The sequence below is a fragment of the Misgurnus anguillicaudatus genome, chromosome 18 (genome assembly GCF_027580225.2).
Source record: "Misgurnus anguillicaudatus chromosome 18, ASM2758022v2, whole genome shotgun sequence".
NCBI lineage: Eukaryota > Metazoa > Chordata > Actinopteri > Cypriniformes > Cobitidae > Misgurnus > Misgurnus anguillicaudatus.
The window spans coordinates 35001174-35018579 of record NC_073354.2 but is presented as its reverse complement, the minus strand read 5'-3'; the positions used below and the strand labels follow the sequence as shown (position 1 = coordinate 35018579).

Sequence of the window (17406 nt, the reverse complement as noted above, 5' to 3'; positions counted from 1 at the left end):
GGCTCCTGCCTGTCCCCGCTATCCGTGGCACCCTCCTTTTCTTTCCTGGAGGCAGAGGTAAAACGGTGTAAGTTGCTGAAATATATCTCCTATTCCACTTCGCGGCACTTCACCGCTCGGACTCGTACAACTCTTTGTCGTCTGCTCACTCTCCTTCCCTCTCTCTCCACAGGCAGTGGCTGGGACACAAAGGACACGATTAATCTGACTGGGATGGCTCTCACCTCTCCGCTGACTACAGCTCTTGGTAAGTACAGGTTCCACAACGCTCGTTCTCTTAGTGCTCACTCTCGTTCTCTTTCTCCACAGGCAGCAGCTGGGACACAAGGACACAATTAATCTGACTTGGATGGCTCTCACCTCTTCACTGGCTACAGCTCTTGGTAAGTGCAGGTTATCTCACAGCTCGTTCTCGTAGTCCTCACTCTCGTTCTCTTTCACCACAGGCAGCAGCTGGGACACAAGGACACAATTAATCTGACTTGGATGGCTCTCACCTCTTCGCTGGCTACAGCTCTTGGTAAGTGCAGGTTTTCTCACAGCTCGTTCTCCTAGTGCTCACTCTCTTTCTCTTTCTCCACAGGCAGCAGCTGGGACACAAGGACACAATTAATCTGACTTGGATGGCTCTCACCTCTTCGCTGGCTACAGCTCTTGGTAAGTGCAGGTTCTCTCACAACTCGTTCTCTTAATCCTCACTCTCGTTCTCTTTCCCCACAGGCAGCAGCTGGGACACAAGGACACAATTAATCTGACTTGGATGGCTCTCACCTCTTCGCTGACTACAGCTCTTGGTAAGTGCAGGTTTTCTCACAGCTCGTTCTCTTAGTGCTCATTCTCTTTCTCCACAGACAGCAGCTGGGACACAAGGACACAATTAATCTGACTTGGATGGCTCTCACCTCTTCGCTGGCTACAGCTCTTGGTAAGTGCAGGTTTTCCTCACAGCTCGTTCTCTTAGTGCTCACTCTCGTTCTCTTCCTCCACAGGCCGCAGCTAAGACACAAGGACACAATTAATCTGACTTGGATGGCTCTCACCTCTCGGCTGGGTGTGACGTACCGTAAGTACGGGGTTTCGACAGTGGCTCCTCTCGTGCCAATGTACACCGCACACTCTTCGTCTCTGTCGATCAACGGGCTTAACAGGTTAGTATACAACTTTACAGGGTGGCGGACTTACGACAGCTGGTATCTACAGTGTGTCAGATGGGCAGTAGTTCCTATATGGCACCGGGGACAAACCCTCTCGGCGAGCTCGTTGGTCTGCAGAGGGGCGGGAACGTCACACTGTCTCACCGGGTCGAGCGCTGCCCTTTCCTCGCAACCCGTTGGGCGATCGAACACTGGACAGGGGCGCCCTTTCGTAGAGACCTCGGGGCGGCGGATCTCCTTCGCCTCTAGCTCTGCGACAATGGAAATCACACAGGTAAGGTATCAATGTTAATAGTCCGAAGTCATACTCACACACTACCAACTTTTCAGTTCTTCACCACCACTCTATAAAGTCCGCCAAGTGTTCAGATGGGAAATCGTTCCAGGATACCACACCGTTGCTTGACGCTGAAACACACTCACAGCATATAATCTACAGGTTTCTCTAGGGCCGCTAGCCTCTTCGTCTTTCCTCGACGAAATAAGTAAAGGCAGGGGTACGTCTGACAAGACACAGCAATTTCACTGCAGTACACAGCAATACACAGCACCACTTCAAAGTGAAAGTTTCTATATCCAAGGACTCACCCACCACACTCAGGTGCACACAAGGGACGCCCGTCTTCCTCCACTTCGCTCTGGGCGAATACGGCGATGGATAACACGGCCTAGTTGCTTGTTTCGTCGCTGTAGTTGCTTCGTAAAAAGGCTCTTTCGGCTCACCCACCACGCTATCTCAGGGGTAGGGCCGCCCTCCTTCTCCTGGAGGTACTCAATAAAAATGCAAGTCAAATATACACTTCGTTCCAATAGAACAGTTTGTTACTCACGGCTGCTGCGCTTTCTTCGTCCCACGTTTCTCCGCTTGGATCCACACTGCAAACACTCCAAACGCACTGACAGGGCGGTTTCGTTCGCCAACCGGTATGCCACACTTCCGGTAAATCACCACTTCTCCACAGGTGTATACTCACAACAATACGTTTCCTTCTCCTTTGTTTCTCTCCATATATGTCGGCATTCGATCGTTCTTCAACCTATAAGGTTCGCTGTATCTCCATCAACATCCAACAACAGCACAAGAAAGAGAGAGAGCATAAATAGCTACCAACAGCGTACCGGGCGAGCACAACTCAGCACTTCAATATACACCAACAGCACTGCAAACTGTGATTTAAACTGTTCTTAAGTACTGCCCTGCATGCTCCTGTCTTCCAATCACCCGGCGCTCCTCTTAACAGCGCACAGCTGCGCTCGATTTCCTGATTACAGCCCTCGCGGCGCTACCGGATGTCCAGTGTTTCCTCTTCCCGGCCCGGGTGGAAACTTCTTTTGGTTCCGCCCCTAAAAGATCGTCACCTTGTGACACTTTCATCAGAAGATCCTAATCTCCTGATAACACACATTTCCAGACCTATCGACTCTCTCTGGCTGTCTTTATTGCGCCAATATAAGCAAATTAACACCTCAAAGCAAACTTCAAACTGTGGCAAGAGACGAAGCAGCCATGACACAAATGTGTGTCTGTCTAAGATCACAGCTAAGACCAAAATAAATTGGTTTAAATTGTATATAATATAGGGGTGGAACGGTACACAGAAGTCCCGGTTCGGTTCGTACCTCTGTTCAGGCGCCACGGTTCGATTCACTTTCGGTACAATGGAGGGAAAAGCAAAACAAAAATGAAGAAGGCATTTTTTTAGTACTTAAGCTAATCTTAAAAACATAGGTGTCCTTATCAGTGTTATTTTGAGATGTCATGAATATGAACTGAAATGCATTTAACATACTATCTCGTATTTCTAAAATGTATACCACTTTAAGTAATCTTGTACTCATCTTTCATACAAATATGGGTTCAAATGCATTACAAGTGTTACCTAAATACATTTTAAAATTACATTTTTATTTCATATCAATGTACTAAAGAACAAAAAAATAGGCTTGTAGGATGAATTATTAGGTGAGTACGACTTCACAAGGCGCTGCAAAAAAACGACAAGTGGATGACGTCAGAGTAACGCGAGAGCGATTTGAAATCAGCCTCTTCCGCAAGATTTCTCACGGTACTCTGACGCTGATGGCGCTGCGTAAAGTTGAGCACGCTTAAAAAACTGAAAGCAGCTGAACTCGACAGAACTGCCCTGCGTATGCCTGTTGTATATAGCAGGACAATTTATCTCCTACTTCTCAGCGTGAGAAATACAAAGTGTGGCGTTTGAACTGACTGAAATGCAGGTGTGTCAAGGTTAATGCGTTAGACTTGAGCGCCCTGATTAGATGTATTTCCACTTACATACCTAACAACTGCTGAACAACGCCGACGCACTGTCCTCGTCTTTCCCACCACTCTCTCGCCTGTACTATTGTAACTGACTGGAAAACGGAAGTTTTGCCAAACTTGCTATCTTAAAGAGGCTGGCGGAGTGTCTAACTCTTGTGGAACACCACTTGCCATCCTCGCTATCGCTGTTCACTAACTGACTGGACCGGCGTCGACGTGACAAAAAAAATGCAGAGTGCCAGAGAATGTAGACGGGCTCTGATAGAGTGCATGCATAGGCGGAGCTCGGCTGCATCGGCGCTAATCAGAGGTTCAGAGCTAAAGCGGGGCAACAGATTAGCTGTCCATAAAGAACCCGCGTATCTAACAGTAGTTCCGCATTACATTAATTATTTTGCACGCAAGTTTTTTTATTTTCATACTGTGTATTCTCCATTTAAATTCATGCACCGAACCGTGACCCCCGTACCGATTCGGTTCGAACCGAATACATGTATTGTTCCACCCCTAATATAATATATATCCTTGTATTGCATGTTTGTATCTGTAATGTACCACTTTCTTGTAAAACTATATGGATGCTTTGTTTACCTTAGCTTGTCTCATAATTCACATTTATGAGATTACTATTTGATGTGTGTTTCAAACCATACCTTGTTTACACTCTCAATAATGCCCTTTTCCTTTCCTGATCAATGATGTGCATCATCGTACCATAACTTATATCAAACTTGTTCAATATTAATCCAAATTATTATTTTAACATCCCTGGCATAGCACATCTATGCAAATGAGTCTGGTGAAACAAAGACAACGTTGTCCTGCTCGATCAACACCTTTCGGATTGGTCATCTAAACTTCAAGGGGTTGGTCTAAGCTCAGGTTAAGAGGCCTGCACCCCAATTCATCGATGCTCACAGCTCACAGCACACAGCTCACGCACAGCACGCCACACGGCTGCTCAACAGCGAGGCCGCGGCGCCCAGCCTATCTTGGATAGTTTTTCGGGCACCCTGACACTTGGACAAACTTCAACAAACTGGACAAATTAATCGCCACAGATTAACCCGACCGACGGATTAACAAAAGAAACTCATGTGCATCACAAAAGCCAACGCAAGTATCGCTTGTTCATTCGCTGTAAAAAGTTATTGCCCCTTATTAATTAAGGTGTTTCTCAGAGTTCTGATGGTTTGTGTAGAAGTTAAGTCTATAGTGATATTGCCCTTCTTTTACTCTCTCTCTCTCTCTCTTAATTTTCCATTCTTTCTCTTTCATATATGTTTCTCGTTTATTTGTTTGTATGTATAGTTAGTCTTGTGTGTTTTTGTAGTGTAACATAGTGTAATAAACTGGTTTTGCATTTCACAATTGAATTGTTTCTGTGTTCAATGCTCATGAAATCAATGTCACTTAATCCGCCTTTAAGATCTTAAAGCTACATGCTTAAAAATACTTTATAGCAGTAAGAATGTTATTTTCTAAAGGCCACGGAATTAACTTCTTAAATGTACAATTATGAGTATTTGCTGGACAAATACACAAATTAATTGTTATTATTTTTCTGCTAAATCAGTTTAAAATCTTAATAATTTGTATAATTAATTACAGTTAATTGTACTTATTATTCCATTTGAGCTAAATCTGGGAATTTCCCCAAATTCCCTTAAATTCCCTTAGTGTTTCGGTCGGAGGGTTATAGTGTTTTAAATAACGTTATTCTCCTCCTCCTGCTGATTCGCTACATCTGTAATAGGTCTGTAGCGTGAGTGGGTCCCACACATAGCCCCCACCTTGGAAAAATGAGGAATGAGTTTCTGTAGTCTTTCACACTCATCAAAGATACAGCATTCCCTTTTTTCAATGAAGCAAAATGATGATTTTAACATAATTGAAAGAAGGAAGTGCCTTACTTTAATCAGTATTTCTCCCGTCTCAGGGGAACCTGAGGGAATGATGCACGACCATTCAAAAACATGACTGGGGTTCTAATGATACAAAACTTAATGCAAATGGGAGAAGTTTTTTAAGCCCTGTCAGAGAAACTGCCCCTATATGTTTAACAGTTTGTGTAACATCATCTTTAATATTAACCTACATTATTAACATTTAAAGGGTAGTTCACATTATAATGATAAGTATATTAACGTCCACATCACTGGATGATAAAAACAACTTTATGCTAATTTGCTCGTTAGGCACAGTACTCATGCAAATCATTTAGCTTTAATGACATTAATTAATATTGCATGTTTCTGTTAATAAAAATGAATGTTTACATCATAAATGTATAAATATTAGAGATGTGAAGACTCCTGGATTCGCCCGGAACATCGGCATAAAACGATGCAATGCATCTGTTTAAAAACTGTACATCGGATACAAATTAGCATTTGCATTGCGATGTATCGTTTCTAACACACTGCATTGCTTAAAATATATTTATTCATGTAAAATTATTAATAGATGCACTATACTTTTATTATTTAAAAAATTACCAATATTTTAATGTTTAGTAAAGACATTTATATATCAAGCTCTGATGTTACAAGTACCAGGGTTGTTCCAGGGAATGACTTTTATTTTCTTTTTTGTTTGTGTTGGTTTAGGACTTGATTGCTCAAATCAACCCTTGTCATTTCAAAGAATAGTGTGAGTATGTCACGGTAGGAAATCCTCTGTTTCCTCCGTGTCATGTGTGTGTGTGTTTGTTTGTTCACTCACCTCTGCCATGTGCTCGTTTGATTAAGTGTTGTCACCTGTGTATGATTGCCTCGCTCCAGCTGGTCCTCATTACCCATCTGCTACATATACTCACTCAGTTCTCTTACTGTTGTCAGATCCTCATTTCATGTTTCAGCAGTACCACTTGGATTATCGTCTCTCGTCTTCGTGTGCATTGGATCAGTGTTCGTGTTTGTCGTCTCTGTGTGAGTGTTGGGTCCGTTCCTGGTTTCGTCCATTGGCCATTATCACACTCATCACCGACTTCACGTTTCATCACTCTTCAGCCACCGTAGACCTTCGATCACCATCGCCAACATCCTGGACTCTGTCACATGTTCTGTTGTTTCTCTGTTCTTACCATCATTTACAATAAATCTGTGTTGATCGCCTGCGCTTGCTTCCTCCACTTTATTGTGTTGTTACAGTAGGATCTGACCATCATGGAAGCAGCAGGCGATCGCTCCCCATCTCATCTGGAGGAATTTTTACAACGCACTGTGGGTCATATGGATCGTCAAGAGAAAGCGATAGATGAGATGGGTCGAGCTTTCCAAGCGATGGTGACGAAGGTTTCCGAGCTCGCTCTCCAGGCTCAACAACATCATCCATCGCCGCCCACTGCGCCCCCCACGCCACCCACACCGCCGATCACCACTGGGGGTTCTCCCCAGTCCGAGCCACGCCTCCCCATTCCTGAGAAGTATGCGGGTGAGCCTAAATTTTGTTGATCATTTTTTTCTCATTGTTCTCTGCACTTCGCCTTGCAGCCCCGTACGTTCACCACCGAGGAGATGAAGGTGGCGTTCGTTCTCTCCCTTCTCACGGGGAAGGCTGCCCTCTGGGGGACGGCGGTGTGGGAGAACCAAGATCGCTGCTGTGCTTCGTTCCACACTCTTTCGGAGGAGATGAGACGGGTCTTCGACCGCTCCTACGGCAGGAGGATAGGTCCGTATCAGATTATTCCATTGAGTTCCGCACCCTGGCGGCGGAGTGTAAGTGGAACGAAGAGGCGCAGTGGGATCATTTCCTGCATGGGTTGGCTGACCGCATCCAACAGGAGATTCGAGCCGTGGAACTTCCCTCTTCACTCAACGGTTTAATAGATCTCACTATCCGGATTGACAACCGGCTAGATCAAGCAGCCAGACGGAGGGGGAGGACCACTCGCACCACCAGTCCAGAGGTTCAGCATCGGCGGCCAGAGGTTGCGGTCAGCCCACCTGGAGATCTGGAACCCATGCAGGTGGGGCGAGCTCGGCTCTCCCGGGAACTGAAAAGCTGCTTTGTTTCAGCTCCAATTCTTGTCACCCCTGATCGGCTCTCCCGGGAGGAGAGGATCAGGCGGAGATCCCTTGGACTGTGTTTATACTGTGGCAGCTTGCAACATCACATCCAGTGCTGCCCAGTAAAAGATCAAGCCCGATAGTAAATCTGAGGCTACTATCGGGTGGGATCTCTGCCAGGAAGACCTCATCAACATCAACACTCCTTCCGGTGAGACTACGGTGGTCCACACATACACTGGATCAGCACGCTTTGGTGGATTCTGGGGCCGAGGGGAGTTTCATGGATTTCAACTTCGCACGTAAGATCAACATTCCTCTCACCTCCCTCAAACACCCCATTGCACCTTTTGCACTTGATGGACACAAGCTTCCAGTCATCACTCAGACCACCATTCCTGTTTCACTCATCACATCTGGTAATCATACGGAGAACATTTCATTCCTCATCACAGACTCACCTCAGACTCCCATTGTTCTCGGTCACACTTGGCTCCATCAACACAACCCCAGGATTGATTGGCGTCTCGGATCTGTGGTTAGCTGGAGCAAGGAGTGTCATTTGTCTTGTCTTTTGTCTGCTGGTGTTAATGTTTCTGAGTCTGTGTTTCAGGGGGAAGCAGTGGATATGACTAACGTGCCCGCGGAGTACCACGACCTGAAGGAGGTGTTCAGTAAGTCGCGGGCTGATTCTCTTCCTCCTCATCGTCCCTATGACTGTGCAATAGAGTTGCTGAGGCTGCGTTTGCCAAACTGAAAAGCTGCTTTGTTTCAGCTCCAATTCTTGTCACCCCTGATCGCTCACGTCAATTCATAGTGGAGGTTGACGCGTCAGAGGTGGGGGTAGGAGCAGTGTTATCCCAGCGCGCATCCTCAGATGGAAAGGTTCATCCTTGCGCGTATTATTCTCATCGTTTATCCCCTGCGGAGGTTAACTATGACATTGGCAATCGGGTGTTGTTGGCCGTCAAATTGGCACTGGAGGAATGGCGTCACTGGCTTGAAGGTTCGGGTGTACCTTTCATTGTATGGACGGACCATAAGAATCTTGAATACATTAGAACTGCTAAAAGACTTAACTCCAGGCAGGCTCGTTGGGCATTGTTTTTCGGTCGTTTCGATTTTACACTTTCTTACCGGCCGGGTTCCAAAAACATCAAACCCGAATGCTTTATCCCGTCTTTTTGAGCGTTCCGATCGTACTGCTACTCCCGAGCCCATTTTACCGGAGACCATCATTATCTCCGCGCTCAGATGGGAGGTCGAATCGAAGGTTTTGACTGCCTTAGAAGGGGTAACACCCCCGGCTCGTTGCCCCCCGAACCGTTTATTTGTGCCGGAGGGGTTACAGTCAGACGTTCTCCAGTGGGGTCATTGTTCCAGTGTTGCTTGTCACCCAGGGGTTAGTAGAACTAAATTTCTAGTCAAGCAACGATTTTGGTGGCCTGGTATGGCTCGTGATGTCCACGATTTCGTCTTGGCTTGCTCGGTTTGTGCTGTTGGTAAGACTTCCAATCGACCTCCAGATGGGTTACTCTTACCGCTGTCTGTCCCTTCGAGACCCTGGTCCCACATCTCGCTAGATTTAATTACCGCCCTCCCACCCTCTAAGGGTAATACGGTGATTTTAACCGTAGTGGACCGGTTCTCGAAGGCGGCTCATTTCATTCCCTTGCCCAAATTGCCATCAGCCAAGGAAACAGCGGTAGCTGTCATTGACCACGTCTTCCGTATACATGGCCTTCCGACAGACGTGGTTTCTGACAGGGGTCCCCAATTTGTGTCCAAATTTTGGCGAGAATTTTGTAAATCGTTAGGGGCGACTGTTAGTCTTTCATCCGGGTTCCATCCCCAGAGCAATGGTCAAACCGAGCGAGCCAATCAGGATGTCGAAAGGGCATTGCGATGTTTGGTTTCCAACAATCCTTCGTCCTGGTGTCAACAACTCTCAATTGTGGAGTACGCACACAATTCTCTGCCGGTGTCATCTACGGGCATGTCTCCATTTAAGTGTAGTTTAGGGTACCAACCACCTAATTTTGTCAGTACTGAATCCGAGGTGTCGGTCCCCTCCGCAAACGCACTAGTCCAGAGGTGTCACCGCACCTGGACCAGAGCTCGTAGAGCTCTGCTCCAGGCAAGGTCACGCACCAAGGCTAAGGCCGATCGCCACCGGTCGAAGCCTCCCCGATACGTCGTCGGTCAAAGAGTGTGGCTTTCAACCCAGAACATTCCGATGTGTTCCGTTTCGAATAAGCTTGCTCCCAAATTTATTGGCCCGTTTTCTGTTACCAAAATCATTATCTGGTAACAGTGCGTCTTAGCCTTCCACCGGCGTACAGGAGGGTTCATCCCATCTTTCATGTGTCCAAAATTAAACCGGTGATTTTTTCCCGTCTTAATCCGCCTGCCCCGGTTCCCCCACCGCCTCGTATCGTTAATGGGGAGACCACATATTCGGTTAATCGTATTCTGGACTCTAGACGGAGGGGACGCGGTTTTCAGTACTTCGTGGATTGGGAAGGTTACGGTCCGGAGGAGAGAAGGTGGGTTCCTGCTCGGGACATACTGGATCACCGTCTTATTGATGATTACAATCTTCAGGTAAAGCAGGCTGGGAGGCGTTCCTAGGGGAGGGGGTACTGTCACGGTAGGAAATCCTCTGTTTCCTCCGTGTCATGTGTGTGTGTGTGTGTTTGTTTGTTCACTCACCTCTGCCATGTGCTCGTTTGATTAAGTGTTGTCACCTGTGTATGATTGCCTCGCTCCAGCTGATCCTCATCACCCATCAGCTACATATACTCACCCAGTTCTCTTCCTGTTGTCAGATCCTCATTTCATGTTTCAGCAGTACCACTTGGATTATCATCTCTCGTCTTCGTGTGCATTGGATCAGTGTTCGTGTTTGTCGTCTCTGTGTGAGTGTTGGGTCCGTTCCTGGTTTCGTCCATTGGCCATTATCACACTCATCACCGACTTCACGTTTCATCACTCTTCAGCCACCGTAGACCTTTGATCACCATCGCCAACATCCTGGACTCTGTCACATGTTCTGTTGTTTCTCTGTTCTTACCATCATTTACAATAAATCTGTGTTGATCGCCTGCGCTTGCTTCCTCCACTTTATTGTGTCATTACAGAGTATAAACAAAGCCTATAGTGCCTGAAGCAGGGAGGTGTGTGGATATGCAGACACAAACAGATGCGCAGGGAATAATAAAATGGACGGAGTTGGACCAATAAAACCAGAAAACTGCAATTTACATGCGTGCATTGGACAGTGATGGGTGTAACGAATGATTCAATATTATAATAAGAATGTGGCATCCCTAGTAATTGTTATCAGCAAAATCACAGATATTATCTAAAATGTTTAGCCTGCACAGCCCATGCCCTACACATTTGTCCATGTACTTCCTAATATGTAAATCGCCACTACATATCTATAACCCCTCCATTACACCCCCATTGACCTTTAAGTCAGAAAACACAGTTCAGTTTGTTTATTCTAATCTCAGGAGTCACAATGTTTGTGTATCAGTTAGTTACGTATACAGCTTGGGGGGGTTGAGACCTGACCTGAGCTGTATATATGAACACATCTGAGCTATATCACGTTTATTTAGGAAGTTAGATTGAATAGACATGTACTGTATTTATGTTCATGTTTCTTTATATATTTGCCTTAACCATGTTGTAAAATCTAAAATGATTCTGTTTAAGCTTTGGGTTATAATTGTCTGTCCATTTTCAATTACTAAGGAAGTCCTCTCAGATGTGATGTATTTCAATGAGACTGAGAATATTCTCCTGTGTTATCCTTTACATCCAGACTCTTGTCATAGAGCTCATCGTCTCACTGTTGTTAAAGTGACAATATACGCTTTAATTTCACTCATGATCCTCATGACAGTTTTTGGGAATCTGCTGATCATCATCTCCATCTCTCATTTCAAACAGCTTCAGTCTCCAACTCATCTGATCATTCAGGCATTGGCTGTGTGTGACTGTCTGCTGGGTTTACTGGTGATGCCCTACAGTATGATGCGATCTGTCGAAGGCTGCTGGTTTTTGGGAGATGTTATTTGTAGAGTTCATTCTAGTTTGGATATGACCTTGTGTTTCTCTTCTTTAATACATCTTAGTTTAATATCTATTGATAGATACTGGGCCATCTGTGACCCTCTGAGGTACAAAATGAGGATAACAGACAACACTGTGACTGTATTAATCACCTTAACATGGATCTTTACATTTGTGTACAGCTTTTCTGTTGTGTTTTCAGGGGTGAATGCTGTTGGTCTTGAAGCTTTAGTATTACAGATGTCTTGTTTTGGTGGCTGTGTTCTGTTTTTTAACAAAGAATGGGCACTAACTGGTGTAATCTTGTTATTTATTATTCCAGGAACTATAATGAGCTCTCTGTATATCATCATATTCAATGTTGTGAAAAAACACGCAAAGGTTTTGTCAGTGAAAGTGTCTGTGACCACCACAGGTGTTAACAGTCAAAGCTCTGCACACAGAGAAAGAAAAGCAGCTAAAACTCTGGCTCTTGTTATGGGCGTTTTCTTTATCTGCTGGCTGCCTTATTCTATTGCCACTGCTGTTGATCCTTTCCTTAATTTTGTGACCCCAGCTAATGTTTTTGATGCTTTAGTTTGGTTTGCATATTTTAACTCAGCTTGTAATCCTTTGATCTATGGATTTTTTTATCCTCACTTTCAGAAGGCCTTTAAGACTCTTATATACACGTATATCTGTGGTTTCAATCATTCACATACTCTGACATTTGAATGAATACAGTTTGAATACAGTTTTCTGTAGATAAATATTAACCAACAACTGAATAAATGTTGTGAAGCTGGTGGTGAAGATTTCTAATATTTTCTAATATTTAGTTTGATATTTAAATCATCTATCATTCTCTTTATGTAGTTTCACATGCTATAGTTTATGTATGATTAAATAATTTGCCTTTTTGACATTATTTAACAAAACAGTAAAAATGTAAGTCCTAAAACGCCAGGCCTATAATGATCACATTGGAAACATCATACATATTTAGATACGTCATAATAATTAATAGCAGAGGTCTGTGCCAGACAGTTTTAGATCTGAGATCTATAAGGCAAATGTTTTAACTTGTCTTTTAACGTCCTGACCTCAATAGTCTATATGTTAGATAATATATTTAAACCCAAAATGATGTTTAATACAAAAGTATTCAGAGGAAATGACAGCTGTTTAATCATACATGAATAAACTCATGATTCAGATAATACTGTATATGTTTCTGAATTATAACCATAGTGAAGGTACTGGAAGACATTTTTTCAAGAAATTTTCTTCAAGTATTTTTATTAGTGACTGTTAAAGGGTAAACAACCTGGAATAAAACCAGATGAAAGTTAAGATATGATTATAGTCTACTCAATGTGCATATCAGGTCATAAATCCAGGTCTATGATCTTATGGTCTGGTGACTGAACCATAGTAAAGGCACTGTTACACCAGTTTACAAGAAACAAACAATCAAATGTGCATTACAGGTGACTAAAGATATTTTAAAGAAATTTCAAAGCCATTTAAAGCAAAGTAAGATAAGGAGTAGTAATTACGGATTGATCTGATATGAGACATGACATCAAATCTATGACAACTAAATAAGTGACTGTCAACTATGAGAGGTTAATGTTGTTAAAAGTGAAAAATTATAATAAAACTCATGTGTGTTGCTGTGTGTTTTTGTAATAAACACAGACATTACATCCAGTTTTGGGGAAAGTTACTTTTAAAAGTAATGCATTACAATATTAAGTTACTGCCCAAAAACGTACTAATTGCGTTACTTTTCATGGAAAGTAATGCTTACGTTTCTTTTTAGTTACTTTTGTGTTACTTTTGCTTTACTTTTTCTTGGTCTTTGATGTGTTTTTATGACCAAAAAGTTCTGCATTCAGAAAGTGCTTATTTCCTCACAAAAATCTCGAGCTCTGGCCTGCCATCTCAGTTTCTGAGTCAAACTGTTCCCACACAGACATGTGTGCATAATGTGACTATGTTTAGTTTAATTCAGTATGTATTTTTTTATCAAATTAATTAAACTGAAAAGTAACTTGCATTACTTTGTAAAAACATTTCAGAAAATTTGACCAATCCACAACTACTTGAACATTTTGAGGGTCAATTTGTATATGACAAGGCTTGAAGACATTTCTAAAGTTGTACATACAAATGGGATTGGTATGTTGAGAAGAATTCGGCATTGTTGACTTGAGGAGCCGCCTGTATTAAAGTTGAGACGTGCTCTTGGAAGGACCTTGAGAAGATGCGGATATCATCTATGTAGACAAACACAAATTGGTTAAGCATGTCTGAGTAGTGTCTAAGTAGTGAGTGCATAAAAGACTGCAGGAGCATTAGTGAGGCCAAAAGGCATGACTAACTATTCATAGTGTCCAGTGTGTATGTTGAAGGTGGTCTTTCAATCATCTCCTCGTCTGATGCGCACAAGATTGTAGGCATTGCACAAATCAAGCTTAGTGAACATGAAAGCTTCTTAAAGAATTTCAACTGCTGTGGCCATTAGTGGCAAGGGATATCAGTTACAAAAAAAATATGGCCTCTGGGGGAATGGTTTCAAGGAGTAGCTTAATGGCATAGTGGAGGTAAGGATATGGCCTTCCTGGCCAAACCGCCAAGGAGTCCCTGGCACATACACCAAGGTGGCTGATCCATTTCTTCAGAGAGGGAGGAGGTGCTCACGTTGTGAGTGGAACCTGAGAGTGGATCTTGACCGACAGTTGAGGTTTCCAATAGAGATCACCACAGCCAACTTTTGACCAGACATCATTCTCTGGTCTGACACAGCCCGGGTAGTAATCTTGGTGGAGGTTACTGTCCCATGGGAGGAAGAAATGGAAGCAGCCTTTGAGAGTGAAAAAAGCTGCTACCGTACCTCGACCTCACAGCTGAATGCAGAGAGGCTGGGTGGTCTGCTGTTAGCTACCTGGTGGAGGTTGGCTGTAGGGGGGCTGTGGGAGCTTCCACCCAGCACTTCCTGAATAACATGGGAGTCACAGCCCCCAAATTAAAAAGGCCTTGAAAGATCTGTCCAAGGAGGCTGAGCAGGGAAGCTTCTGGCTTTGGTTAAGAAGGAAGGACCAGGCTTGGGGAAAGCAAGGGTCTTAGGGTTAGCTTCAGGGGTCGATTTTTTTATCAAATAAATCAACTTTTGATAAATTTGAAAATAAACATACATGAGACATGACACTCTTAAAGTAAAGTAAGATAACTTTGCCATTTAAAACACAAAATCTTTTACATATGAATCAGAATTGTTGGCTTATATTTGTATTGAATGTACCACTGGATAAGAAATAAAATGCAGACACAAACAGATGTGCAGGGAATAATAATACAGACAGAGTTGGACGGATACAACCGGAACCCCGCAATTTACATGTGTGCATTGGACAGTGATGGGTGTAACGACCAAATCAATATTATATTAAGAATTTTGACATCCCTAGTTATCATTATCGGCAAAATCACAAATATTATCTAAAATATTTTGCCTGCACACCCTTATGCCCTACACATTTGTCCATGTACTTCCTAATATGCAAATCGCCACCACAAATCTATAACCCCTCCATTATACCCCCATTGACCTTTAATTCAGAAAACACAGTTCAGTTTTTTATTCTAATCTCATGAGTCACAATGTTTGTGTATCAGTTAGTTACGTATACAGCTTGGGGGAGTTGAGACCTGACCTGAACTGTATATATGAACACATCTGAGCTATTTCATGTTCATTAAGGAAGTTAGATTGTATAGACATGTATTGTATTTATGTTTATGTTTCTTTATATATTTGCCTTAACCATGTTGTAATATCTAAAATGATTCTGTTTAAACTTTGGGTTATAATTGTCTGTCCACTTACAATTACTAAGAAAGTCCTCTCAGATGCGATGTCTCTCAATGAAACTGAGAATATTCTCCTGTGTTATCCTTTACATCCAGACTCTTGTCCTAGAGCTCATCGTCTCACTGTGGTTAAAGTGGCAATATACGCTTTCATTTCACTCATGATCCTCATGACAGTTTTTGGGAATCTGCTGATCATCATCTCCATCTCTCACTTCAAACAGCTTCAGTCTCCAACTCATCTGATCGTTCAGTCATTGGCTGTGTGTGACTGTCTGCTGGGTTCACTGGTGATGCCCTATGGTATGGTGCGATCTGTCGAGGGCTGCTGGTTTTTGGGAGATGTTATTTGTAAAGTTTATTCTAGTTTGGACATGACCCTCTGTTTCTCTTCTTTGTTACATCTTAGTTTAATATCTATTGATAGATACTGGGCCATCTGTGACCCTCTGAAGTACAAAATGAGGATCACAAACAACACTGTGACTGTATTAATCACCTTTACATGGATCTTTTCATTTGTGTACTGCTTTTCTGTTGTGTTTTCAGGGGTTAATGCTGTTGGTCTTGAAGCTTTTATATTACAGATGTCTTGTTTTGGTGGCTGTGTTCTGTTTTTTAACAAAGAATGGGCACTAACTGGTGTAATCTTGTTATTTATTATTCCAGGAACTATAATGAGCTCTCTGTATATCATCATATTCAACGTTGTGAAAAAACATGCAAAGGTTTTGTCAGAGAAAGTGTCTGTGACCACCACAGGTGTTAACAGTCAAAGCTCTGCACACAGAGAAAGAAAAGCAGCTAAAACTCTGGCTCTTGTTATGGGAGTTTTTTTTCTTTGCTGCCTGCCTTATTCTATTGCCACTGCAGTTGATCCTTTCCTAAGTTTTGTGATCCCAGCTGATGTTTTTGATGTTTTAGTTTGGCTTGCATATTTTAACTCAGCTTGTAATCCTTTGATCTATGGATTTTTTTATCCTCGTTTTCAGAAGGCCTTTAAGACTCTCATATTCACTTATATCTGTGGATTCAATCATTCACATACTCTGACATTTGAATGAATACAGTTTCTGTAGATAAATAATACCCAGTGACCGAATAAATGTTGTTAAGCTGGTAGTTATATAATTCTTTATAATAAAGTTAATCATTCTCTTAATGTACTTTCAAATGCTATAATTTATGAATGATAAAATATTTGAAATTATTGAAAACATACAGTAAAAATTTGAGTCCCAAAACCTCCAGGCCTGTACTGATCTCAATAGGATCATCATACATATTAGATCAGTTATTATAATAAACTGCAGAGTTTAAACAACACAAACTGTGGCATTCAGAGGAAATGACAACTGTTTATTTATACATGAATAAAGTCATGATTTAAATAGTATATGTTTATAAATTATAACCATAGGGAAGGTAACTTACTGGAAGAAAAGTTTTTCAAGATATTTTCTTCAAGTATTTCAAATATTGACTATTAAAGATGAAAGTTCAGTTATGATTATAGTCTATTCAGTGTACATATCAGGTCACAAATCCCGGCTATGATCCTATGGTCTGGTGACTGAACCATAGTAAAGGCACTGTAACACTAGTTTACAAGGAACAAACAGTCAAATGTGCTTTTTAAGTGATTAAAGATATATATAAAAAAATTCAAAGCCATTCAATGCAAAGTAAGATGAGGAGTAATAAAAAAGAATTGATCTGAGATCTAGATAAGTGACTGTCAACAATAAGAGTTGATGACCTTTCATAGGTAAATGTTGTCAAAAGTGAAACGTTATAAGAAGACTCCTGGGTGCTGTTGTGTGTTTGTGTAATAAACACTGATATTGTAAAGCCATTATCTTAAGCTTTAAGACTTCAGTGAACTACAGTGAGAGCCATTATCCACAAATGGAAAAAACATGGAACAGTGGAGAACCTTTCCAGAAGTGGCCAGCTGAACAAAATTACCCCAAAAGCTCCAAGAGGTCACAAAAGATCGCACAACAGCATCCAAAGAACT

The 17406-nt window shown here is 42.5% G+C and overlaps 2 protein-coding genes across 2 annotated transcripts; both read left to right on the top strand.

The window, feature by feature from the left end:
- Positions 1–11228: 11228 nt before the first annotated feature.
- Positions 11229–12248, top strand: LOC141350352 (trace amine-associated receptor 4-like). Its single transcript, XM_073855425.1, has one exon. The coding sequence runs from the start codon at positions 11229–11231 to the stop codon at positions 12246–12248; it is 1020 nt and encodes a 339-aa protein (XP_073711526.1).
- A 3182-nt stretch (positions 12249–15430) lies between these two features.
- On the top strand, positions 15431–16450 carry LOC141350351 (trace amine-associated receptor 4-like). The gene has a single exon (XM_073855424.1). It carries the CDS (start codon positions 15431–15433, stop codon positions 16448–16450), a length of 1020 nt encoding a protein of 339 aa, XP_073711525.1.
- The last annotated feature ends 956 nt before the right edge of the window (positions 16451–17406 follow it).